The sequence below is a fragment of the Danio rerio genome, chromosome 24, assembly GCF_049306965.1.
Source record: "Danio rerio strain Tuebingen ecotype United States chromosome 24, GRCz12tu, whole genome shotgun sequence".
Classification (NCBI taxonomy): Eukaryota; Metazoa; Chordata; class Actinopteri; order Cypriniformes; family Danionidae; genus Danio; species Danio rerio.
In genome coordinates, this window is record NC_133199.1 from 10,607,501 (window position 1) to 10,635,315 (window position 27,815).

A 27,815-nucleotide genomic window follows, 5' to 3' on the forward strand; every position below is an offset into this window, starting at 1 on the left:
TACTACATTAAAATGTTAATTTGTTGTATTTTGAAACTACATAACATCACTGCATTGTACAATGTGGCTGTTTTTTTACGAACATATTCAAATGCCGGCATGTTAGCTCTCTGCAACTTTCACATGGTCGCCCACTGGAACTAAACAGGGCTGCGCCCAGTCAGTAACTGAATGAGAGACCACATATCTAGGTTGCTGCCGGAAGGAGTGTGAGTGACGCCAGCAAGGGGGCACCCAAACTGCGGTCTGTATGGGTCCTAATGCCCCAGTATAGCAATAGGGACTCTATACTGCTCAGTGAGCGCCATCTTTCGGATGAGACATTAAACGGAGGTCCTGACTCTCTGTGGTCGTTAAAAATCCCAGGATGTCCTTTAAAAAAGAGTAGGGATTTCACCCTGGCATCCTGACCAAATTTGCCCACTGGCCTATATCCATCATGGCCTCCTAACCCTCCCCATATCATAATTGGCTTCATGACTCTGTCTCCTCTCCACCAATCAGCCGGTGTGTGGTGTGCGGTCTGATGCAATATGGCTGCCGTCGAGTCATCCAGGTGGATGCTGCACACTGGTGGTGGATGAGGAGATTCCCCCCAATGTGTAAAGCTCTTTGAGTGCCCAGAAAAACGCTATATAAATGTAAGAAATTATTATTATTATTAATATTATTATTAGTAGTAGTAGTAGTAGTAGTAGTAGTAGTAGTATTTCAAAGCAAAACAAAAGCAGTGCATTGCTGAAGTAGGCTTCTTCTACATTCAGACACATTCATATGTTATTTTTGAACTACATAACAGTTATGGATGCAACAATTATACATTTTGGTTGTTCGATTAAATAGTCTGAAGAAAAATCATGGTTTCATGGTTATCACGTCTAATGTAAATTTAAGCTTTATATTAGCTAACTATTTAAATGAACTGTTGTTATCATCTGCGTTCATACATACAAAATCATTTTTATATATTGTAATAAATCGTCTATCATATCTTTTGTTTACATTGCATTGGAAATAACAAATTTGCGCATGGAAAAGACGTGATATGTGAATGGCCCGCTGCTATAGTTAATCTAGTGTGCTTGTGTATTAGCCTTGTTGTATAAGCTAGGAACTTTAAACTAAATCACAGTTGACACAACTTTGCTTAGTTGCAGCAGTTGCGTTCCGTGCAACAGAGCGTTTGGAAGCCTTTAAGATTAATTAAGCATGACAAATTAAAGTGTGGTTAATAGTGTAATCGGCTAATCATTGCATCTCTTATAACGATATTAGTGCATTGTACAAAAGGCCTTTTCTACAAAAACATATCCAAATGTTTTCAGTTGCCCGCGCCACTCGCTTGATGTCAGGTGACTCATGCTCTGCACAGCCTTCAACTGCAGCTTGTGCTGTATTAAACAGATGCACGTCACTTCATAACAATAACGGCCGTTTTTCGACTGAACTAAATTTGTTTTTAATGGTCACAATATTGGAGGGCTGGAACAAATTGCCTTGGGGGCCAAGTTTGGCTTGCGAGCCACCAATAAAAAGCCCTGCTGTACAATTAAAGTCATTTAACTAATTAGTTAGTGAAATTTTCTGTGAAAATGTGTATGCTTTTTTGATTATTTTCCAAGTGCTGTTTAACAGACCAAATAATTTTTACAGTATTTCCTATAATATTTTTCTTCTGGAAAAAAAGTCTTAATACAGGGGCATCTGCGGGGTCTTGAAACAGTGTCTACACCTACCCCAACCCTAAACCCAATGGTCTCAGTAATATAAAAACAGATCTGGATCTGGAGTCTTCTTTATTAGTATAGCAGATTAACCACAAGAATTGTTTATATTATTTATTAAATTTGCCAATAATTGTATTTTATAAACGTTTACCCCAAACCCTAAACCCAACCGTCATAGTAATGTAAAATCAGAACTGGAGACTTCTCTATTAGTATAGCTGAATAACCATGTGAATCTAATATAACAGCTTTCTGAGCCTTCTAATAAGCGCAAAAAGCCCTACTGGCCCATATCCAGCAGCTGATAACCACTGATAACTCCCATTCAGTCAAGTGATAACATTCAAAGCAGGTGCTTAAAACGTTTTAAAATGTCTTAAATCTCAAAAGGTAAATTTTAGGCCTTAAAAAGTGTTAAATCTACTGAAATATTGTGTTGCAGGTCTTAAATCTTTTTAACAGTTCTTAATTTTCCTTTGTTGATGCAAAGATACACAATCTCGCCATTAACACTCATACAAAGACCAACAATCCATCTCAATAAAACCTTTTATTTAAAAAAATAGCATTTTAAACTGTATTTACTATAATGTTTAATCACTTTCCTTGGGAAAGGTCTAAAGAAAATCGACACACTGCCACTTTAGCTCTCAAAAAAAAAATTGATTGTACTTTTTTTTTTTTTTTTTACTTTATCCACTGTGTTTGTTTTTGATCAAGCACCTGCCTTTGAGAGATTCAGATGTGCACACATTTCTGTTTTGAATATTACTTTAAGTAATATTTGTTTAAGCATTCTCCATTTATTCACTGCTGAGAATACTGACCTGATCTATATGTTTCATTATTAAATCATTATTAATGTATTATTAAATGTATTCAATTATAATCAGTTTTTGATAGGGCAAATGAAAATCTTTTCCAACTGGGATATTCAAAATAATCCTCAGCATTTAGCCCTGTAAATAAGTCTAAAGTTTTATTCATAATGGTCTTTAAAAGGTCTTAAAAAGTCTTAATTTTTAAAGAAACTCTGTAAATAAGCAAACACTGCTATCCAATTAACCTAATTGCTTAGTTAACATAATAAACAGTCTTTAATTTGCACTTTAAGCTTATTAATAAAATCTTGCAAATATATTTGTACTGAAAAAAATATGTAACACTAATCACAATTCATGGTATTAACAAACCATAAACTACCACTACTAGCTTAATAATCTAATTAGCTGTTTATTAATAGTTAGTAAGGTAGAAGTCGGGTTTAGGTTTAGGGCAGGATTAAGGATGCAGAATAAGATCATATAACTACTAATGAACAGTTAATATCTTAATAAAAGACAAGTAATAAATCAGTAGTTGATAGCATGAATTATGTAATGTAATGTAATGTGTATTTTATATAGCGCATTTATTGTGTATATCCATACACCCAAAGCGCTTCACAATCATGAGGGGGTCTGTCCACACCACCACCAGTGTGCAGCATCCACTTGGATGATGCGACGACAGCCACAGGACAATGGCGCAAGTGCACTCACCACACACCAGCTATTGGTGGAGTGAAGAGATAGTGATAGACCCAATTTGGTGGATGGGGATGATTAGGAGGCCATGATGGAAAAAGGCAGAATGAGGGACTTTTGGCCAGGACACCAGGGTTTCACCCCTACTCTTTATGAGAAGTGCCATGGGATTTGTAATGATCACAGAGAGTCTGGACCTCAGTTTAACATCTCATCCGAAAGACTGCGCCCACTGACAGTATAGTGTCCCCTTCACTTTTACAGGGGCATTAGGGCTCACACAGACCGCATAGTTGAACGCCCCCTGTTGGCCTCTCTAACATCACGTGCAACAGCAACCTACTTTCCCCATGTGGTCTCCCATCCAGATACTGACCAGGCTCAGCCCTGCTTAGCTTCAGTGAGGAACCGGTCTTGGGCTGCAGGGTGATGTGGCTTTGGCTTTTAGATCATAATTGTGATCTAAAGTGTTACTAAAAAATTCTGTCACCATGGAAAAGACAAAAAGTTAACACTTTAGATTAATGGTCCATTAGTTAATGTATTTACTAAGTATAAATAATTTTGTAATTTATTAATCATAGCTCAACATTAATGCATAATGCATTAAAATCCGATCTTATGCTTGTTAACATTAGGTAATAGACACTGAGTTAACATGAACTATAGTTAAGAAAGATGAATAAGTACCATAATAAATATATTTTGAAGTGTTATCAACTACAGAAATGTTATCAAATATAGTTTATTAATATAAGATTTTGTTCCTATATGCCACATATTTGTTCTGGTTTTGATTGTAATGTAATAACATGCTGATTTGGAATAATAATTATTGAGGAAAGCGCTATACAAATAAACCTGAATTGAATATAAATGCGAATACATTAGATAATACAAATCTAAATCATATCCTGATCTTTCGTTTGTTTGGTTAAATACACCATACTCTGTGCGACAAATTCAATTTTCCTCCTTTTACACGGCACATTTCACAGCCGTTCCTGGAACGAGGCTGCTTTTGCATGCGCCGCTGCTCATGAGATGTCATATCATCACATAATTGCGAGATGGGAATCGTTTTTCCACTTTTAAGCTGTGTGGATTTACAACATTAATCCACACCAGAACACTAGATTCGCATCAATGATTCATGTCTCAGGCTGCAAAGCTGCCATCTGTAATTTGCACAACAAATTGGGCAGAAGAGCTGCTTAACATGACTGTATATATATTTAATCACACCTACTTTCCCTTCTGGCCGCCTGCTTCATTTCTGTCTGAAGGCTGTCCTCCGTATTCATCTGAAACGATAAAGACAATTCTGCCTCTTACATGACAGTTTTTGTAATTTGAGAGCAGTGAGAAGTTTAATGTTTTTTAATAACATGATTGAATGTTAATAAATATCCAGCACAAATGTTTGTGAACTTTATTAATTGCATTTATTACATTTGGTACTGGCTGTTTAATGGAGAGATTTTTTTTTTTTTTACTTAATTAGTTTCTGGTAATTAAATTATTTTGTCTTTTTCGGTGACAGTATATAATATTTTACTATTTGGCAACATACTAATATTCAGCTTATAGTGCCGTTTCAATGCTTAACTTAGACATTGGTACGGTATTGGTATTTTTTTTCTATTTCTGCACCGAATATTGTGAAAAATCTGCGGATTTCTGTGGAATGATTTTGGGTTTATTGTAACTAAAATCTTAACATGTTTAATAAAAAATAATATATATTTTTTTACTTTTATTTAATATTTACAAAGCAAGTCCTATTAGATCCATTTCGGTACACAAAGCAAGTCTCTCATATAATATATCTACCATACAGTTGAAGTCAGAGTAATTAGCCCCTCTTTGAATTTTTTTCTTTTTTACATTTTTCCTAAATGATGTTTAACAGAGCAAGGAAATTTTCACAGTATGTCTAATAATATTTTTCCTTCTGGAGAAAGTCTTATTTGTTTTATTTTGGCTAGAGTAAAAGCAGTTTTAAAAAAAAAAAATTAAGTCAATATTATTCGCCCCTTTAAGCTATATTTCTTTCCGATAGTCTACAGAATAAACCATCGTTACCTAATTACCCCAACCTGCCTAGTTAACCTAATTAACCTGGTTAAGCCTTTAAATGAAACTTTAAGCTGTATAGTCTTGAATCATCACCATGGCAAAGAAAAAATAAATTAGTTATTATAAATGAGTTATTAAAACTATTTTGTTTAGAAATGTGTTGAAAAAATCTTTTCTCCGTAAACAATAATTGAGGAGTAAAATAAACAGAGGGGCTAATAATTCTGTATCTACTAAAAGACAAAAATAATTATTTTACAAACTGTTTTGTACAGTAAGTAAATCATATGAACGTTTTTATATTAGTCAGTAAGAGTACTGAAATTAATTTAAATATATTAGGTAATAAATATAAATTTTATAGACTCTTAAATAAATAGACTCAATGATGGGCTAAAAATCTGTAGAAATCTGGATTTCTGCACTTGCAGATTCCGTGTGGGGGGTAGTCATTGGACAACAGTGATTTGTTTTGTAGCCAAATTCCTATGGGGGGCTGATAATATGGACCTTTTTTTTTTTTTTAATAAAACTTTTATTCCAGCCACACTAAATAAATTAAGACTTTCTGAAGAAGTATATATATAAATATAAATATATATTTCCTATATAATTATGGGAAATATATATATATATATATATACACTGTTAAAAATTGTCTCGTTAAAAAACAGTAAAATACTGGCAGCTGCAGTTGCCAGCAATGTACTGTTATTTTACAGTATGTTGCTGTAAAAATACACGGACTACATTGATTTACACAATACTCAAGGGAACTCATTTTGCTCACTGAAAGCAACTGCCTCAAATTGGTCAACTGCTGAATGAGTTTATGAAGTAATGTGCTATAAATGCTTAGAAGCATACTTATAATGATAATTTATTTTAGTTAATTAAAAAAGTTCGGTTTAACTCTAATGTCTTATTTTTCACAACAGTACACATACATGTAAACCTGGAATTACCAGAGAGATTCTGACTGCATCAGCAACTAAACAGCCGCTGTCTTTAAATAGAGAAACATGCAGAATAACAACAGCAGTTCACTGTTCATCTTTAACTCATACACTGGCTCTACTCTCCTCCACAACGGTGACACACAGAAGAAATTAGCTTCAGGTTTTACAGTAAAATACTGTTTTTTCCTTGATTTAACAGTAATCTACTGGCAGCTGTGGTTGCCAGCAATCTACTGTTTTTTTACAGTCTATTTCCATAGTGTAAATTAACAGTATATTACTGTTAAAATACATTTTTACACTGTGTTTTTACCTCTCACACCTTTAACCCTTTAAACCCCAGAGCATATACTTCAGTTTTAATTGAAGTGTCCACACTACTGAGTGTTCAAGAAACATGTAGCAAAGCTGAAGTAAATTCATTAATTAACTGACTAATTAAATGATAATTGAGGATTAACAATGAACAAATGAAGAAATACTGAAGGGAAAAAACAAGAACAGAACATACAAAACTTTAGTCACAGCTTTATAATGAAATAACCTGAAGAACAACAAATGATTAAATCATTGAAATGATCAGCAGATGATTAAACAACTCTACAAACATCATCACCAGCTACACTTATTACTTAATACATGTATTTTTGTATAACATCTACTTAAGTTCTTCTTGAGAAAAAGTGAAAGTTTTACGTCACCATCATGGAGAACAGAGTTTACTTTAGTTGGGCTCTTAGCCCTGACGTTTGTAACATTTATATATCTTGGCTGCTGCAATTGTTAAGAACTTTGTTTAAAAAGCTCATTTGTTGAGGCAAGCCAGCCAAAAACCTAAATAGGATCTGGTGATGTTCATGTTGCTATTAAATGGCAGAGTCTGTTCTCATTGAGTGTAATAAAATTTACTGCTCCTATTCAATGTTAAATCTATTGTTTTACATTATATGCCTATATATGGCAATAATTTCTGGAAGTTTTAAAGAATATCTTGGACAATAACACTGCTCTATGGTGTAAATCGCACTCAAAGAGACATCAATAGTCAGCATATGAACCTCAATAATGGTGACAACTAACAAAATTAACAGTTTAACTCACAAACAGGCAACTGAAAGTCTAAACATAAACAACAGCAGAATCAAACACAAATAAAGAAAACTGTTAGACCATTATACAACATTTATTTATACCGCAATGCATGCTGGGATATTTATATTGTGCCACTCCCAGCATGCATTGCAGCATGAAACATTTGAGATGTTACCATTGTTGAGATACAAGGTCAGATTCATCAGGTCTGAGTGTGTATTTGTCATAACTGAACTGTTTTTGTATGTTATTTCTTAGCTGTTAAGTAATTATGGAGGTATCTTTTCTGTTTCCACTTCTCATTAATTAAATTAATACCTGCAACTAAGCATAAAATCTATTGCATGTGGCCCTTCTTCCAGATTTATATCAAAACATTTATCAGAACTAATTTCAGACAAATAGATTTCTCTATTTATTGACTTTCCAACTTTATTGTTATAATACAAACGTTTTGTTAACTCTGTATTACAGCAGTTGGAAAGTCTTCTTAAATGAGTTCCAGGGTGAAGAGCCCAACTAAATCAGCCCCTCACTCCATTACGGTGACACAAAAAACACCTTAATTTCTGTTGGATCTCAATGAGAATAGTATGGAAGTCAAATCAGTCAGTAATAAGTGTGTCTGCTGTTGTTTGTGGAGTTGTTTAATGATCCTCTGCTGAGACTGAAGCTGTTTTATTTGATTTGATTTAATGCTGTAACTCAAGTCACTGTTTGTGTTTCTTGTTTATTTTCTTCAGTAATTGTAATTATTAACAGCAGGTGTTCATCAGTGTCTGAATTCACTCATTAGTGTTCATTAAAACTGTCAGGTGAACTATATTAGTTAACTAGTGTATGAAATAGTGAACAAGGACACAAAGTGTGATTTCAAACACAGACTTCAAAACATCGAATCTGAACTCTGTTAGCTCACAGTTTTCTGCAGTTGGTTACTTTCTCGAAAACAAAAATGTTACCCAGAAAGCACTGTTTTTAACAGAATATTACTGTCTTAGTAAAAAAACATTATTTTACCGTAGAATCTGACCATTTTTTAACAGCAATTTTTTACAGTGTATATATATATATATATATATATATATATATATATATATATATATATATATATATATATATATATATATATATATATATATATATATACACATATACATATTATAGGAAATACTGTGACAATGGTCTTTCTGTCTTAAGCATCACTTGCAGGCATATTTAAAAATATATATTTAATATAACTTTACAAGGGCTAATATGAAGATTAATACAAAGTAGCAGTAAGTATATTAATAATGATGAAATGTGACAAATGTTCTTTAAAAATTCTAAAATGTTATTTTCAAAGAATTATTGTTTTCAAAGATCTATTTTCATAATGGATGTGATTTTTTGGAGCTGATATCAAATGAATGATTTCTAATGGATCATTCATGCGTCTTGCGTTGAGAACTGGAGTCTTGAAATTTAGTTGTGCTTGCATAAAAATAAATACTGTTTTGAAACTAAAATGAAAAATAGTTATTTGAAATTATATTAAGTTATATTAATTATATTAAAGTTGTATTTAATATACATGCTATATGTGTGCTGCAGTAAATTCAGCCTTGAATTAAATAAATAGTTAAATCCTAAAATAGCTCAAAACCATCATTTTCATTTAACATAATACATTTTTAGCAAAAGGATAGATTTTTTAACAACTTTTTAGAAATAGTTTTAGTTTTGTTGATAATAATATAAATTATCTGTAATTTTGTAAAAAAAAAAGAAATTATAATAATAATTAAAAAGTTTAAAGGTTGTGTATTATTATATTATTGATCAGTTATCTTTGTTCTTTTTAACTGCTATTACTACTACTGTTGCTAATAGGAAAACTAATAATAATAAATATGAAGTATGTAGTCACTGTTAAACCCTTGTGATTCCTGCTGTCTCTCTCCAAAAGCTGAAATATTTCACTTTTATTTTCTGACATTGCTTCAACAAACAGAGTCTAGAATTAAGAAGTTAAATAATACACAACATAATAAATGAGGCATCCAATATGCCTAGACTCCGTTATTGTTTCCTGCTTGGCTGGATTTAACAGGGTGCTGTCACTCATCTCCGTGCTGGAAAAAAGCGTCTTTGCGTTTGAGGACCTGGGAGAGCGAGGGCCTTTGCCCCCGCTTCAGGCGTCTTTTCAAATGCCAGTTAAGATTCCATCAAAGGTCTCCTCGCAGGAGCCTGTCCAGGAGTTATGGACCAAGAGAGACTGTGTGTTGTTTCAGAGAGCAGCCGTTCACCTCTCTCCCCTTCTCTCAGCTGGGCTTTTCTCTGTCTGTCTGACAGATGTCCATGCGTTGGATAGGAGCGCAGGTCAGGGAACTCACTGAAACATCTTTCCATTAAAGCCTGTGCGAGGCACACCTGCTTCAGCACTTTGGAAATCTCCACGTTCAGTGAAGTCATTGGAGACTAAAGTTCTTTTTGTGGATCTTCTGTTACTATACTCTATAGCTGGTTATACAGATCAGGTTTTTTAGATCAGTAGATCTAAGTGTTTGCCAACCTATTTATCAATGACAGCAAGTGGAGAAATACCATCATTTTTTTTAGCAAACATGCGAACTAAAGCTTCATCCTGTTGTTTTATGGTAGCAACATGTTGTAAATTGTAGAAATATGTTAACAACATGCTAATTAATGTCAGCAAATATTTAATACTGTAAACAGTATTAAGTAAGTTACAGTATTAATTAAGCTTGTAGCATAATGCTAAAAGATCCTACAAATTCATTCATTCATTCATTTTCAGCTTAGTCCCTTTATTAATCAGGGGTTGCCACAGCGGAATGAACTTATCCAGCATATGTTTTATCCAGCGGATGCCCTTCCAGCTGCAACCTATCACTGGGAAGCAAGTTACTAACATACTAGGTTTTTTTTAAACATACTGAAAACATGCTAGTAACATTTTAATTGTAGCATAATGCTATAAGATGTTAATTACATGCTACAAACATGCTAGCAATTTTTTGAACATATTGAAAACATGCTACTAACATATTAATCGTGGCATAACGCTAAAAGATGTTAGGTACATGCTACAAACATGCTAGGATTTTTTTAACAAACTGAAATCATGCCAGTAACACAAATTGTAGCATAATGCTAAAAGATGTTAGTTACATGTTACAAACAGTCTAGCATCATGACAAATTATGCTAACAGTTAAAACATGCTAGCAACATGTAAATCATGTGCTAAGACATGCTGGAACCCTCTTGAGAAAAGTACCCATTGTTTTACTCAACGCAAACTTACAGCAATTCTTAACTTGAAGGGCTTTATTTTAATGATCTAGGTGCAAAGTCTAAAGCGCAGGGCGCAAATTAATTAAGGTCATGTCCAAATCCACTTTTGGTGTTTTAAGGACAGAAAAATATGCTCTACGCTGCATCACATGGTCTAACTGGGTTGTGCTTACTCTTTGGGTGTGTTTTAAGCATAACGTGCATTAAACCAATCAGAGTCTCATCTCACATTCCCTTTGAGAGTAAGTTGCGTCACGCCTTGGTGCATTTTTCATTTACATGGTGGACTTTGTAAGAGGAAAAACTGAACACTTCACTAGCGAGAAAACAGTTAAACAGACCATCTGCAGCGCGAGGAAAAAGAATGATCCTCCTTCATTCGGCCTCTTTACTGTCTCTTTACTTTTACTTATTACTTCTTTACTTTCGTGAATACATTTACATTTACATTTACATTTAGTCATTTAGCAGACGCTTTTATCCAAAGCGACTTACAAATGAGGACAAGGAAGCAATTTACACAACTAAGAGCAACAATGAATAAGTACTAAAGGCAAGTTTCAGGTCTGTAAAGTCTAAGAAGGGAAGTGTTAGTAGTTTTTTTTTTTTTTTTTTTTTTTTTGTACAATTAGTGTGATATTCAAAGAGGCAATTGCAGCTTAGGAAGTGAAGTGGAGACTAAATAGTTGAGTTTTTAGTCGTTTCTTGAAAATAGCGAGTGACTCTGCTGTTCTGATGCAGTTAGGGAGTTCATTCCACCAACTGGGCAGATTGAGCGTGAGCGTTCGCGAAAGTGATTTTTTCCCTCTTTGGGATGGAACCACGAGGCGACGTTCATTCACAGAACGCAAGTTTCTGGAGGGCACATAGATCTGCAGAAGTGAGTGCAGATAAGAAGGTGCTAGGCCAGAAGTCACTTTGTAGGCAAACATCAGAGTTTTGAATTTGATGCGAGCAGCAACTGGCAGCCAGTGCAAACGGACTAGCAGCGGAGTGACATGTGCTCGTTTAGGTTCATTGAAGACAACTCGTGCTGCTGCATTCTGGAGCAGTTGAAGAGGCTTGATAGAGTAAGCTGGAAGCCCAGCTAGTAGAGAGTTGCAGTAATCCAGTTTGGAGAGAACAAGAGCTTGAACAAGGAGTTGAGCTGCATGTTCAGATAAGAAGGGTCGGATCTTTCTGATGTTATAGAGTGCAAATCTGCACGATCGAGCAGTTCTAGAAATGTGGTCAGAGAAGTTTAGTTGGTCATCAATCGTTACTCCAAGGCTTTTCACCATTTTGGATGCAGTAATGGTTGCCCCATCCATCTGGATTGAAAAGTTATGGTGTAGAGTCGGGTTGGCAGAAACTACAAGCATTTCCGTTTTTGCGAGGTTCAGCTGAAGATGATGATCTTTCATCCAGTGTGAAATATCCAACAGGCAGGCTGAGATACGAGCTGGAACCGAGGGATCATCAGGATGAAAAGAGAGGTATAGCTGGGTGTCATCAGCATAGCAGTGGTAGGAGAATCCATGTCTCTGGATGACTGGTCCTAGAGATGATGTGTAGATGGAGAAGAGAAGTGGCCCAAGAACAGAGCCTTGAGGTACCCCAGTGTTTAGATGCTGTAGGTTGGACACCTCTCCCCTCCAAGACACCCTGAATGACCTGTCAGAGAGGTAAGATCTAAACCATTGTATAACAGTGCCCGCAACGCCCAGTGACTCAAGCGTAGATAGCAGGATCTGGTGGTTGACAGTGTCAAAAGCAGCTGACAAGTCCAGCAAAATGAGGACTGATGATTTAGAGTCTGCTTTAGCCAGTCTGAGATCCTCCACGACCGAGAGCAGGGCAGTCTCAGTTGAGTGGCCTTTCTTAAAGCCGGATTGCTTGTTGTCCATGAGATTGTTTTGAGTAAGAAAGTCCAGGACTTGATTGAACACTACTTTCTCCAGAATCTTGGCCATGAATGGAAGCAGGGATACTGGTCTGTAGTTTTCAAGTAGCGTATGGTCCAGGTTGGGTTTCTTTAGCAGTGGGGTTACCCTAGCCTGCTTAAATGTAGTGGGGAATAAACCAGAGTCAAGAGATGTGTTAATTATGTGAGTCAGTGTTGGTATGACTGCAGGAGAGATGGCTTGCAAGAGATGAGAGGGAATGGGATCGAGTGGACAGGTGGTTGCATGGCTAGATAGCACAAGTTTGGACACCTCAGACTCAGAGAGCTGAGAAAAAGAGGTGAGTGTGTGTGGTGTTGGTGTTGTATCTTGCGTGTTTGTTGTAGGTGCAGCAAATTGAGCACTGATTTTTGCAGTTTTGGTGCAGAAGAATGTAGCAAAGTCATCAGTAGTAAGTGTGGAGGATGCGGGTGGAGGAGGAGGATAGAGGAGGGAGGAAAATGTTTTAAAAAGTAGGCGAGGATTAGTGGCATTGTTGATTTTCAGACGGTAATACGTCTGCTTTGCAGAAGTAACCTCAGCTGAGAAAGAGGACAGAAGAGTTTGGTATGTTAAGAGATGTGCAGGATTTTTAGTTTTCCGCCAAATTCTCTCTGCAGCCCGAAGTTTTGAGCGATGCTCACGGAGAGCATCCGAGAGCCAGGGTGCAGGAGGACTGGCACGGGCTGGCCTGGATGCAAGAGGACATAATCGGTCTAGACATGATGCTAGTGTGGAGCAGAGTGTATTAGTGGCACTGTTCGAATCAAGTGCAGTGAGTTTGCGAGATGGAGGAAGAGAGTCTGAAACAATGGTGGATAGTCTATTGGGTGAGAGAGATCGTAGGTTTCTGCGAAAGGTAACCAGTGTTGGAGTGTGTGGCGGCTCAGGAGTAATGTGGATGTTGAGAGACAGAAGGAAATGATCAGATATTTGTAGTGGAGTTACTATTGTTTGATCAGTGAAGCAGTGTCGTGTGTAAATAAGGTCTAGCTGATTACCTGATTTGTGGGTAGCAGAAGTAGGTGCTCTTTTTAGGTCAAAAGAGGCAAGCAGAGTCTGAAAGTCTGCAGCTTGCGGTTTGTCAACGTAAATGTTGAAGTCACCTAGCACCAATAAGGGAGTGGCAAAATTAGAAAAAGATGAGAGAAGAACATCCAGTTCATCTAGGAAGTGACCTAATTTACCTGGTGGGCGGTAGATGACAACCACATTTATGTAGAAGGGGTGGATAATGGTGACTGCATGGAATTCAAAGGAGCTGATTGTTGGCAGGGACGGTATCAGAGTAAATTTCCATTCTTTGGAAATTAGTAGTCCAGTCCCACCCCCTCTCCCTGTCTGACGAGGAGTGTGGGAAAAAGAGAAATTAGCAGAAAGAGTAGCATGTGTAGCAGTGTCCTCCGGCCTCAACCAGGTCTCAGTTAGAGCCATGAGATTATAGTCAGAATATGTAGCTATGGAGGTAATAAAATCAGCCTTGTTAACAGCTGATTGACAATTCCAGAGGCCCACGGAGAGAGAGAGTTGTGAAATAGTAGATACATGTATTGAACGAAGGTTGTGAGGATTACGCCTGCAGCGCACCTCCCGTGTTTTGCGAGTGTTAGTAACAACAGGAATTAGAAAACACATAATAAAAGTGCACTGACAACAAAAAATAAGTGTGAAGTAAAACAATACAGTAAAGTACTCAAGTGCTTTGTCGGTGTCTTTGCATAAGGAAATGGTGGATTTTTAACACAATTCTGCGCAGAAATAGCAAAAAATGTCCGCAGATTCCGTCTAGCCCTACACATTCCCAATTACGGAAAGTAATAGAAGTGGGCTTTGGGGACAGTTCCCTTTTAAAAATTTTACATTTTCATATTCAATGTATTAATTCATACAAATTAACCCTTTTTCTGACAATACATAAAATAATAACAATTTCTTATGAAATTGGGCTGATCTTACAAAAAATCAAGAAAAACGAAACGAAAAAAAACATGTTGATTACAAAATAACCATGGTTTTGTTACAGCAATAGTTTAACTGTGGCACTTCTTGCAGAGTATACAAATAGTAACCTGTAAAATAAAAAAATAATTAATTCAATAAATGAACGTTTACTATAATATACTATAATGTTTCTCACTTTTTTCCCCAACAGACTTGATTTTGTATTATGACCTACCAGCTTGTCAAACTAGAGCATAACTGAAAATACATCCATCTCCTCATTTGTCATTATTTCCATAATTGAGTAAAAAGTCAAACGAAGATCTAAATAAGATCCTGAAATATATTTCTGTGTGGCTGCTGTATAAAATTTAGCCATAGCTTTTTCTGAGTGCTTTGTTTAAACAAGTGTGAAACTAGTTACCGTGACAAATTTTCCATCATTGTTTTTGTACAGAAAGCAAAGTTTCAACAGCAATAGCAAAACCTACATATTAGACTGATTTGCCTCCCTGGAGACCCTTTAAACTTGCAGACATATTCAAAAGTGAAGGTGAAAATGTATTAGCATTAAACATTAAATGAGCATCAGGGTTGCTTGAGGAAGATGTCAGAAAAGTGTATTAAAATGTGTGTGCATTTGAGTGAATAATTTAAGCCATCTGTGAATTAATAATGCTTTTAATGTTTTACCGCATGCTTGTGTTATCCATTTGACAATATGTATTAGTCTCTCACACAAAACAGAATTCCTAATCATATGTGATGCTGTCTGTGGCTTTGATTATACATAAGAGCTAGAGAAGAAAACGGCAAGGCCAAATAAATGACTCATTCTTTATGCAACCCAGGCTCATTGGAAATACGTGCCCAGGGCTACGTTTTTGCGAAACGTCAAATGTGTTGCTCCAGCGACTTTTCCTTAGTGCTTGTGATGACAAATCCACTAGAGGGCGCTGTCTTTATATTTGTGAATCTCAAATACTTTACTGCGATACGTAAATGTGCTATTTACACACGTCAGTGAGAAGCTAGGGGTTTGCCATGTATTTATCACCTTGCGATTACAAACCATAGACTTACTATGGTTAACCATTTTTGTGGTATTTATTCAGCACAAAGAATCGCAATCTTTTATTCATAGATAATATGTACAATGCATCTGGAATGTATTCATAGCACTTCATCTTTTCCACGTTTTATTTTATTTTTTTGTTTATGTTACAGTCTTATTACAAAATTAACTTATTTATTTCGTCAAAACTCTACACACAATACCCCATAATGACAATTTTTTTTAATTGTTGCAAATGTACAAAAAAATTAGAAACCTGAAAAATCACATGTACATAAGTATTCACAGCCTTTGTTCAATACTTTGTTGATGCACCTTTGGCAGCAGTTACAGCCTCAAGTCTTTTTGAAGATGATGCCACCCATGTGCTTTGGGTCATTGTTTTGCTGGAAGATGAACCGTTGCCCCAGTCTGAGGTCAAGAGCACTCTGAAGCAGGTTTTCATTCAGGATGTCTCTGTACATTGCTGCATTCATCTTTCCCTCTATCGTGACTAGTCTTCCAGTTGCTGCTGAAAAACATCCCCGCAGCATGATGCTGCCACCACCATGCTTCACTGTAGGAATGGTATTAGCCTGCTGATGAGCGGTGCCTGGTTTTCTCCAAACCTAACGCCTGGCATTCACTTAAAAGAGTTAAATTTTAGTCTCATCAGACCAGAGAACTTGGTTTCAGATGCCTTTTGGCAAATTCCAGGCAGACTGCTACGTGCCCTTTTCTAAGGAGTAGCTTCTGTCTGGCCACTCTACCATACAGGGCTAATTGATGGATTACTGCACAGATGGTTGTCCTTCTGTAAGCTTCTCCTCTTTCCACAGAAGAACACTGGCGCTCAGACAGAGTGACCATTGGGTTATTGATCACCTCCCTGACTAAGGCCCTTCTCCCCCGATTACTCAGCTTAGATGGCCGGCCGGCCAGCTCTAGGAAGAGTCCTGGTGGTTCTAAACATCTTCCACTTAAGGATGATGGAGGCCACTGTGCTTACTGGAACTTTTCAAAGCAGAAAGCATTTTCTGTAACCTACCTTGTGCCTCGAGACAATCCTGTCTCGGAGGTCTAGATACAATTCCTTTGTCTTCATGCTTGGTTTGTGCTTTGACATGCACTGTCAACCCTGGGACCTTGTATAGATAGGTATATGCCTGTTTAAATTATGTCCAATCAACTGAATTTACCACCGAAGAACTCTAATGAGGCTGCTGAAACATCTCAAGAATGATCAGTGGAAACAGAATGTACCTGAGCTCAATTTAGAGGCTGTGAATACTAATGTACATGTAATTTTTCAGGCTTTTTTTTGATAAATTTGTAACAATTTCAAAAAATCTTTTTCACATTGCAATTATGGGGAATTGTGTGTAGAATTTTGAGGAAACAATGAATATAACCCATTTTGGAATAAGGCTGTGACATAAAATGTTTTGGGAAAAATGAATACTTTCTGGATGCACTGTATGTACATGTGTGAAAAGGAACAAATGTTGCTTACATGATTTTATCGTAGCAAAAAACCTTTGTATTACCCAGAAACAGCAGGCAAATGTATGCTCGAAGCTCGTTCTTTACACTTTCACAAAAACTTAGCCCAAGGCACATATTTCCAATGAGCCTGGGTTGTCTTTATGATATCAGTCAGGTGCTTGTTTGTTTTTGGACCGGCCCGTGGAAGAGTCCTCTTGGTTCAATGCATCATGGGTACAGAGAGTCAACAAAAATGACGCATGAAGACCTAAAAAAAAAAAGCTCCGTGAACTTGCATAATGATGAATTGAACAGGTAAAGTGATGCAGTAGAAGCCACAAATACTCTCTGTCCCATTGGCAGCTTGGGCCAGGAGATCCCTTTCAGGCAAATAGGTCAGACAGGAAACCCCTCGCTCAATCCGGGCACTTGAGTAAGCTTGTTCTCTCTCAATTCTCCCCCAGACACACCATCCTGAGAAGCCACTTTTTCCTACCACAGGAAGCCCAAGAGAACACTATAGCTAGCAGTCTGACAGGCAAACTGAACCCTGGCCTTTTATATCCTGCCAGGTTCGAGAAGTTGGACATCACCCCAAAAAGCGCCCAGAAGATTAAGCCCGTGCTGGAGCGCTGGATGGCCGAGGCGGAAGCCCGCCATCGCTCTGGCATGCAGAACCTGACCGAGTTTATCGGCAGCGAGCCCTCCAAAAAGCGCAAACGCCGGACCTCTTTCACGCCGCAGGCCCTGGAAATCCTCAACAGCCACTTCGAGAAGAATACTCACCCCTCCGGTCAGGAGATGACAGAAATCGCTGAGAAACTGAACTATGATCGCGAGGTGGTGCGCGTCTGGTTCTGCAATAAGAGGCAAGCTTTGAAAAACACTATAAAGAGGCTTAAACAGCCTGAGGGACTTGTGCCGGGCGCACCGATGGACCCTCTGGTTGATAATATGGAGGAACACCAGTGAGCATCCAATGCGATGGTCAAACATCTGATGTTGCGGACTTTAAAGAACTGGACGATTGCTATCCAATGCTCTGTCGACTGGATGAGCTGTTGACAAAGGCTAAAAGAATTATTGTCAGTGTTATCATCACAAAAGCAAAAACCAAAAAAGTCAAGAAAAAAAAAAAAACAGAGTTGTGTGAAGCAGATTGTGGGATCATATTTAAATCAAGGATGGTGAAGAAACTACTTACCAAAGTTTGTTGCATCTGATTCCTAAGGTTTTTTAATTGTAAATGTGTTTTACATTTTTACATTTTTACTGGGGAGAAAAAAAAAACGAAAGAAAAAAAGGAACAAAAAAAAGAGGGATGGGGTTGGTGGGTGTGACATTCAATCTATGTCTTATTTTATCACTTGGGTTTTTAATGTAAATATCTCTGCTAATCTGTCACCAAAATTGAAATCACAAGTTCCAAAAATATCAACGTTTATTTCAAAACTTGTCACATTATTTATGTGAAGTCCTCGTCGTCTGTGTCATCGGTTCATTAACATTAAGGCATCAGCCAGTGAAGAGTGCATTTGGGAGGAATATTTTGCTAAGAGATTCTCAGTGATTATACCACATGTACCGCATTTGTTGCAGCTTTGATTGAAGCTATTTTACGGCATTGCCAAAGCCTCCTAGCCAAAGAACAAGGACATTGTGTTATACCTTGGCCTGAAACTACTCAAATTCTATTATTCTTTACATGTGATCGGATGTTTTATTTTTTAAAGCAAAGGGTTTTATTTTACTCGTCACACTCAACTAAATATATTCTATATATAAATATATTCATAAAGATTTCAAGTAAATGAGATGGATTACTTTTAAAGATTTCTCTTGGGTTATGCAAGTTATCTTTTTGTCTGTGTGTCTTTATCATTTGGACTGTGCAACAACTCACATTGTGTCAGAACTATTTTCTCTGATGTCAAAAAAAATTTGGAAAATGCTCATTTTGATTGAAAATCAAATATTTCAACATTCATAATTCTTTTTTATTCCTTTTTATATTATATTTCAAGAATCACAAAGGAAATTTTACGTATAGTTGTTGGCAATGTCTTTAGAAAGTATGTTAATGATTTAACAGCGATATAAATAGCTTACAATTCAACCGAAGGGAAATGCTAATGTTGAAAGTGTTCTCCAATGCAGTGTTTCTCAACCACGTTTCTGGTGGACCACCAGCACTGCATGCTTTGGGTGTCTCCTTAGTCTGTCACACCCATTACAGGTCTTTCAATCTCTGCTAATGAGCTGGTGATCTGAATCAGGTATGTTTGGTTAAGGAGACATGGGAAATGTGCAGAGCTGATGGTCCTCCAGGAATGTGGTTGAGAAACACTTCTCTAATGGATTCACTTCATATTTAATGACTACAAGTAAAACTAAAAGTAAAAGGTGTAAGTTTACAGATAAATGATGATGATATTCAACCAAAAAATAAAATTGACAGTTAATTTACTCACCCTTAGAGCATCTGAAAGTTAGGTGATGTTTTTATTTTTAGAATATTAAAGATTTTAAACTGGAACTGAAATGTTTAAGCTATTTAGTAATTCCAAATAATGTAACTCAAAACTACTGACACTTTTAGAGTCAATTACATCAATAAACATGAACTGTAAAAACAATTATGTCAAAAGTCAGCTGTAGTTGCCTAAATTTTACCATCATAAATATGGTAGAAGAATTCAAATATAAGCTCTATTTCATTCATTTTAGTGTTAATACACCAAAGTTTTAAAATATTAAAATCTATACATACTGTAAAAAAACAAACACAACTCCTTCATATTGTCCCAACACAAATCAATGAAGTTAATTGGTAAGACTTTATTTTAATGGTCCCTATTGCGCATTTTGTTGACTAAAAATTGCATTGCAACTACTTCTCATTTGAGCATTAGTAGACTGTCTGCTTAATATCTGTTGATACTTTAACATTTAACTGACTAAACTAAAAATTATTCAAAGATTATTCTTTGTATTTATTTATTTATTTAAGGTAAGTGGTTGTAAACAATGTATTTGGGCTGAATTTAAACCAACAAATTAAGTTAAACAATACCAAATTTAATTTGTTTGTTTCAACACATATAAATCATGTGCAACAATTTTTCAGACATCTTTTTTTTTTTTTTTGTGTATAAGTAGCTTTGCAAGTACATGTCAACCTAAACTAACCCTAAAGCCAATTTATCAATCTACTTATAATCCAATGAGAATTAGTTGGCATGCAGATGCAATGTAACTTAAATTCAACGAAATGCGCTAAAGGGGCCATCAGAATAAAGTGATACCACACTCAAAACAAAATGAGTTGAAGCTACACAATTCAAAGTTTTTTTGGGTGCAACTTGTCAATTGTTTTATGTTTAATCTACTTAAATTTGTAAATATAATTGCGATAAATTTAATCTATTTTTGTTTGGACAACAGCAATGAATTGTAACCCTGCATTTTTACAGTGCAGTTAATTTAATTGTTTTAAAAAATTTAAGCGGATTGAACACAAAACAATTAAGTTGTCCCAAAAATACCTTATGGACTGTTGGTTCAACTCATATTAAAAAAAGTAGTTTGAATAAGCAGCAAATGTAATTTTTGAGTGCATTATACCTTTATTACACCGATAAAAACGACCTAAAGCATGTGGTTATGATGAATTAATTGTTTTCATAAATTTTGGTGGATTGAACACAAAACAATTACGTTGTCCCAAAAGTACCTTATGGGTTATGTTGGTTTAAATAAGCAGTTTGAATACGCAGTAAGTGAGCACATTATACCTTTATTACAAAGACAAAACCAACCAAAAGCATGTGGTTATGATAAATGAATTGTTTTTACAAATTTAGGTGGATTAAACATAAAACAATTAGGTTGTCCTAAAAGTACCTTATGGTAGTGGTTGGTTCAACTTATATTTAATAAGTAGTTTGAATAAGCAGTAAGTTACATTTTCCCAAAAACACTTTATGGATTGTGTTGGTTCAACTCATATTAAATAAGTCATTTTTGAGCGTGTTATACACTTAAAAAATGCAGGGTTCCACACAATTCATTTATATTGTCCTAACACAAATTGATTAAATTAACTTTACAGGTTTACCCAATTTAAGTGGATTGAACATAAAGAATTAAGTTGCCCCAATGAAATCTAAATAATTGTGTTGTTTTAGCTGATTTTAAATAAGTAGTTTGAACAAGCAATACAAAAAAATGTTTTTTGAGTCTACCTTTACTACACAGACAAAAACAACCAAAAGCATGTTGGTGATGGGAAAGTCATATAACGAAGCAATGCTCATCACAAAAAGCAGAACAATAGTAAAGAAAATCATAACAATGTCAACAACAAAGGAAGTGAATTCTGGGATTTACTGATAATCATTACTTAATAATTTACAGTTATTCATCATATAAAAGGAAACATACTGTTGACCAGTATTTTTACATGTTTAATATTAAAATTACCGCCATTTATATGGCGAAACTAAAGTGTAAACCCACACTGTAAAACCTAACAGTCAACTTTATCAAATGAAATGAGTGTAGTTAATTCAGAATTGACTGATAGTTAATTCTACTCATTTGAAAAGAGTTTTGAACTCCGTGTTTAAAGTAATGAGTTAAATAAATACCTTATTACTTCAACTTAAATGGAGAAACTTTACAGTACTCATATAGATTTTTTTTTTTAACTCAAATGGGTTGTAGCAATCGGTTTCCTCAAACTGTTTGAGTTCTCTTCATTTATTGGGTTTTTCTGTGCTCAAATTGCTTCCTTTACCCAAATGGATGAAGTTCACAGTACTCATTAGGATTAGTTTTTGAACTTAAATGGTTTGTTGCAGTCCTGTTTCCTCAAACAGTTTGAGTTACCTTAACTTTTTGAGTTTTAAAGTGAGGCAAAATCAAAGACAGCAAAGTCACATATTTACTAAATGGCCCGAGGGTGAGTAAATTAAGCAGATGTTCATTTTATGTCTCTGTCCTCCACTGAACAAGTCAAAAACTACAAAGGGGGCTTGCTTTATGGCATTTAAATATGCTATCAGAATTCCGAAGTTCATAAAATTTACAATTTTGTACTGATTTGTAAATTTGTAAATCTAAAATTAAACCCAATCTACCTGTCCATCAGCAAAAACAAACAAAAAAGGAAAATATTTTAAGGTATTTACACTTGCTGTTCATCACAATGAACATTTACTATACACTAACTAAAAAATCATCCACGTAACAGAAATCTCGGCTCATATTAAAAGAGATGTCTAATTTCATTAACTGAACTCTTGTTGTATGGTAGAATGCCATTTCACCAGCTTGTTGTTTTTCCTGAATATTCAGAAGCATGGCATCTGCGCTCGGTTGCAGAGACAGGACGTCTTAAGGTATACAGGCTTAGGAAACAAAAGCTGTAACCAAAAATGAAAACCAAGAGACGGGGATCTAAGCTCTGCCTTCTGCTCATCCTTTCAATGCTGGACCAAAGCTCAATAGTTATATGCACATTGTACAGAGAAATGGCTAAATGTCGCTGACAATCTTGAAATATGTAACCGATTGAAGAAAATTGATTAAACGGAGGAGTATATCATTTCGAATTACCTCAGCACTGTCCTGCTAAGTAGTGAGCAATGTCAAAACACGATACCTTTCTGTAAAAGTTCAACATGAAGGACTTGTGTATATGTTTGTAAGTAGTTTTCAGATTCTCACCTGCTTTACTTTTACCATGTGCTTTCCAGGGTCACGTGTATAGAACAGACGATTGTTACCTGACTTTCTTCTTTTTTATCATTGGGTTTCTGCATTGTTAATGTTTGTTTTTCTCTTTCCACTATGTGAGATGCATTTTTGAGTTTGATTGCCTGGAATTGCCCTGTATAAATGGAGAACAAAGAAAAGTTGGCAGTTCAACGCAATTGCTTTCGAAAGCTGATGGAAACCTTTTGAAATTTATTGAAGAACACAGACTGGAATACACACACACACACACACGCACACAAACACGCAGTCGAGTTTAAAAAGTCAACGTTGTTATTACTCTCAAGACCTCGAAACCAAAGCTGTTTAACCTGCTAAGGATGCTTTAAATTTTATAGACTGAAAACTGTATGTATTATATAGAGCAATATCTGTTCGGTCAGTTAAGCTGCACTTTGTGTATTTCTTAACAGCTTCAAGTCTGTCACATTAATTTGTACCATAATAATTAATAATAAACAATTGTTTGACATGAAACATGATGGCTGCATTTCTTGTTGAAGAATGTTCATCAGATTTAAAAGACAAAAAGGAAGAATGTCCAGAAGATGATTTCTATCTATCTATCTATCTATCTATCTATCTATCTATCTATCTATCTATCTATCTATCTATCTATCTATCTATCTATCTATCTATCTATCTATCTATCTATCTATCTATCTATCCATCCATCCATCCATCCATCCATCCATCCATCCATCCATCCATCCATCCATCCATCCATCCATCCATCCATCCATCCATCCATCCATCCATCCATCCATCCATCCATCCATCCATCCATCCATCCATCCATCCATCCATCCATCCATCCATCCATCCATCCATCCATCCATCCATCCATCCATCCATCCATCCATCCATCCATCCATCCATCCGTGTATATATATATATATATATATATATATATATATATATATATAATAAGTAATATCAGCATCAGTACAGCCTCTTTACCCTTTGTGTATTACTCCGCCCACATACAGCCAGCAACAAGCAGACACTACAGTTTAACAAATAGTACTACCGTTACACAACAAAATATAGTTTTGAGGCCTTTTAGTTGAGAATATAGTTGTTTAGATTGCAACTATGCAGTTTGTTTGCAAGAATAGTGCCTATTTTAAAATATTTACAATTTCTGAGAGACAGCTCGTCGGCGACAGTTGACGTTTTCTATCTTCAAGAAGGCGACTGAACAGCATAATAAACCTTTACGCTTAGAAGATATAACAGTCTGATTTCTAACTATAGCAGATCAAATCAACATTAAACTGGTAAGCAGCCTGCCAACACTTCCGTTTTTCATGGGAGTATCCCATATTTCAGACCAGTCTCCCGCAAACATCCCGTTTTTATGTCTTTCTAAAAAAAACTCTCGTAAGTTCACCCACCCCCCTCTTTGGTACAGTCTGTAAACTAAACACCCTCGGGTTGCCAACTTTGGCACAGTACCCGATCGAAGCGGCCACCCAAAACCCGCTGCATCCTATCCCAGTTCTAAACCTCACCCCCCAACACCCCCTATAAGTAATATATTCATTTATTCATCCATTCATTTTCCTAGGCTTAGTGCCTTATTTATCAGGGGCCATCTCAGCGGTATGAACCGGCAACTATTTGGCATATGTTTTAGGCTGAGGATGCCCTTCCAGCTGCAACCCAGTACAGGGAAACACCCATACACTAGCATTCACACAGGCACTCATATATTATGGGCAATTTAGTATATTAAATTAATTTATACCACACGTCTTTGAATTGTAGGGGAACTCGGAGGAAACCTACACCAACATAGGAAGAATATGAAAATTCCACACAGAAATGCCAACTGACCCAGCCAGGACTCGAACCAGCGTCCTTTTTTGCTGTGAGGCAACAGTACTAAGCTACCATGTAGCCAGGGCCCTTTTTTTTTAAGTAATCCACTAGGATTTTGGATAACGGATTGGATCAAGTCTTGAAAATTGTTTTTTCAAAAGAAAAACACGGATTACATAATTGGGTGAGATCACGTAATCTAATCTTGGTTTTGATCTGGATCAAACATTTAGTTTGAGGGTTTTTTAGACCTTTTTTGTAGGATTTGCATCACTTTGACCTAAAAAATCTGGATTAAACTGATCCCATCAGAAGGGTGGATTCTGCGTGGATTTCATGCCCAAAATGTAATGAAAACTTTAAAAACGTATCAAATAATACTATATTTGGATCATGTATCTTACAATATATTTTATTTATTCATAAGGTTTTAATTGTATTTGTTCATCCATCAGGCTACATTAATTAGGTAGGCTTTAATGTATTCAGCCTTTCAGTATAGGCCTACAGCAAAGTAGAAAGAGTTTGGCCTTTTAAAATAATCCCCCAAACAGCTTTCAAAACTGACCAAAAACAATAAATTTTATTCTGTCACTAATTGATTTAAATATTCATCACAAAGGAAAATATTTTTGTTTTTAGAATATTTATTAGTTATACACACAATGATTACAAAATAACCAAAAAATGCAAAGAATGGCAATCTCTGATTTTTGAAATCACTTTTAACAATTACAAAATGAGCCTGAAAGGGCAGAAGCACAGCTTCATCTGGCAAAGGAACAACTGACCAAACTGCAGCAAACCAAGGCCAGACTTGAGATCCACCTCCTAAAGGCTCGCTCAGACAAGCTGGTCTCTACACATCAGATGAGGAAGTCTGAAATTATTGTGGAGGTTTTGACATTAAGTCCTTTTTTAATTCAATACATCTATATTTAAAACTTGTTCTAAATATCCTCAATGTACTGTGTTTGTGTTGTAGGTCTCAGAAGAGTGGACTGCTGGAAGAGAATGGGGTGGGGGGTTTTCTTGTTTTTCATTATTTATTTATTTATTTTTTTAAATTGTGTGTGTTTTCATATCAAATAAAAAAAAAGTGACCGCACACTGGCTATTCTACTTGTTTCTCTTTACATATCTATAGTTCCACATTGTGATTTCCTATCCTGTTCGAGCACTGGTTATCCAGATTTAGTGATCCTGAAAAGTTCCCATCCGGATCAGATTGATCCAATCCGATGTTGCTTTGAAAAACTGGCTCAAAAAGTAAGATGGATTACATGATCACTGATCGCAAAAAAAAAAAAAAAAAGTATTACTAAATCCGGATAAATTTTATCTGGATTAAACCTTTTAAAAAACTGGCCCCAGATGATATATAGTAGATTACTATTTCATATAAAATCTGTGGAATACTTGATTCTTATTGGTGAGGATCAGTGTTGGGTAAGTTACTTTGCAAACATAATTTATACTAATTACATCACCAAAATGTACGTAACGAATATGGCTGATCAGACACATAATTATTTAGCTTTATTCCACAAATAATACCCCATCAACCTCTCCTACCCAGAAAAAGACTGGATGTTCAGTAGGGGTGCAACTGTTCAATCTACTCATGGTTCGGTATGTATCACAGTTACGGTACGGTTTGTGCTACGCTTTAAAAAAAGTTCAAACAGAACAATTCAAAGAACAATATACATATTTATTGGGTAACAAACATCAGACAATGCAACATCTTCATGCATATGACTGTAGATTTGTGCTCTTCCATTAATTAAATAAAAATGGGGCATTCTGAAAAATGTATGTTCAAATAAAATGCAGCTCGTGGGAAAATATCTGTATATTAATGTGAGGCTACTGCTCGGCCCCGATCATCTCCGATTATTCCACACTTATTCCATTATTCCAAGGCTTTTATATATATATATATATATATATATATATATATATATATATATATATATATATATATATATATATATATATATATATATATATATACACAAATATCTCTTTTAAATGACTATTTTCTACAGAATGCATTACAATACTATATTTGTGCATATACATTATATTATTCAGTACTAAAGCTAAATTTTGAACTAATCGAACAAAACAATTAACTGAAGATCAGTCCAAATATTAGTACACCCAAATGAATACGTAAAGGGATGTTATTCATTAATTCATTTTCTTTTCGGCTTAGTCCCTTTATTAATCCGGGGTGGCTACAGGTGAATGAACCGCCAATATATCAGTACGTTTTTATGCAGCGGATGCCCTTCCAGCCGCAACCCATCTCTGGGAAACATCCACACACACTTATACACTACAGGCAATTTATCCTACCCAAATCACCTGAACCACATGTCTTTGGACTGTGGGGAAACCGGAGCACCCGGAGGATATATTTACTATATATTTACTATGAAATTTAATTTTAAGTTTTAAAGCTAAATGACTATAAAGTTTGAATCATTATTAAGAGGTTAAGTGAATTAAAATGGCATCAAATTACAGCAGGTGAATTTTAACATTACCTTGATTAAGCTTTAACTTAAGACTTAGCCTGAGAGTTAGCCTGCCCCGGACCAGGCTAGATCCCAGCATAAGTTGCCAGAGTAGCTGAGTTTGAACTATCGTAAATTTTATTTATAAAACCAAATTCGCCATTAATAAACCTAACTTAGCAAAATAAGCCTGACTCTTTCTTTAAGCTTGGTTTATGAAACAGGCCCCTGTTCTTAGCAGACAGCGGGTAAACAGAGGGAATAACGGGAGTGATCAGGTGTGTAAAAGAACGCCCAGCAGAAGCGGGACTGAAGTAACAGACCTGTTGTATGTTCGCAGACCTCGATCCGACTGTTAGTGACCACCAATCTAATGCTTTGCAACAACAACAACACAATGACATTGATTATGTTTTTGTGTCTGTCTGATTTTATATTGAGTGTCTGTTGAAATAATGATGGCAATGTGCTGTGATTTGGCCTCACCTGCACATCGTTATCTCCTTTAATTGCCATGCTGAAACACACAGAAGCTCCACACGCACACACCGACACTTGAGGAAACGTGATGTCAACAACAGATTTACATACAAAGAGGTGA

The 27,815-nt window shown here is 35.8% G+C and overlaps 2 protein-coding genes and 1 long non-coding RNA gene across 17 annotated transcripts in view; 1 reads left to right on the forward strand and 2 right to left on the reverse strand.

Annotated features, from left to right (window-relative positions):
- Positions 1 to 18,941, forward strand: part of pou6f2 (POU class 6 homeobox 2) — a 232,807-nt gene extending 213,866 nt beyond the window's left edge. For 8 of the 15 annotated variants that reach the window (XM_073941589.1, XM_073941591.1, XM_068217160.2 and 5 more), the window contains one exon: positions 17,552 to 18,941. In XM_073941589.1, the coding sequence (XP_073797690.1) occupies positions 17,552 to 18,059 (508 nt within the window). In that variant the 3' untranslated portion in view covers positions 18,060 to 18,941. The remainder of the gene's footprint in view (positions 1 to 17,551) is intronic. The other 7 variants (XM_073941595.1, XM_073941597.1, XM_073941594.1 and 4 more) reach the window with 1 other exon arrangement.
- Positions 11,292 to 15,858, reverse strand: LOC141380825 (uncharacterized). Its single transcript, XM_073941588.1, has 2 exons — positions 13,795 to 15,858; positions 11,292 to 13,713 (listed from the first exon to the last, which is right to left on the reverse strand). Exons 1-2 carry the CDS (start codon positions 14,240 to 14,242, stop codon positions 11,345 to 11,347), a joined length of 2,817 nt encoding a protein of 938 aa, XP_073797689.1. The 5' UTR covers positions 14,243 to 15,858; the 3' UTR covers positions 11,292 to 11,344.
- Positions 18,942 to 20,404: 1,463 nt separating the features above from the next.
- On the reverse strand, positions 20,405 to 23,339 carry LOC141380826 (uncharacterized). The gene is made up of 2 exons (XR_012399717.1): positions 21,052 to 23,339; positions 20,405 to 20,980 (listed from the first exon to the last, which is right to left on the reverse strand). It is a non-coding gene; the product is annotated as an uncharacterized lncRNA (long non-coding RNA).
- Positions 23,340 to 27,815: the final 4,476 nt, after the last annotated feature.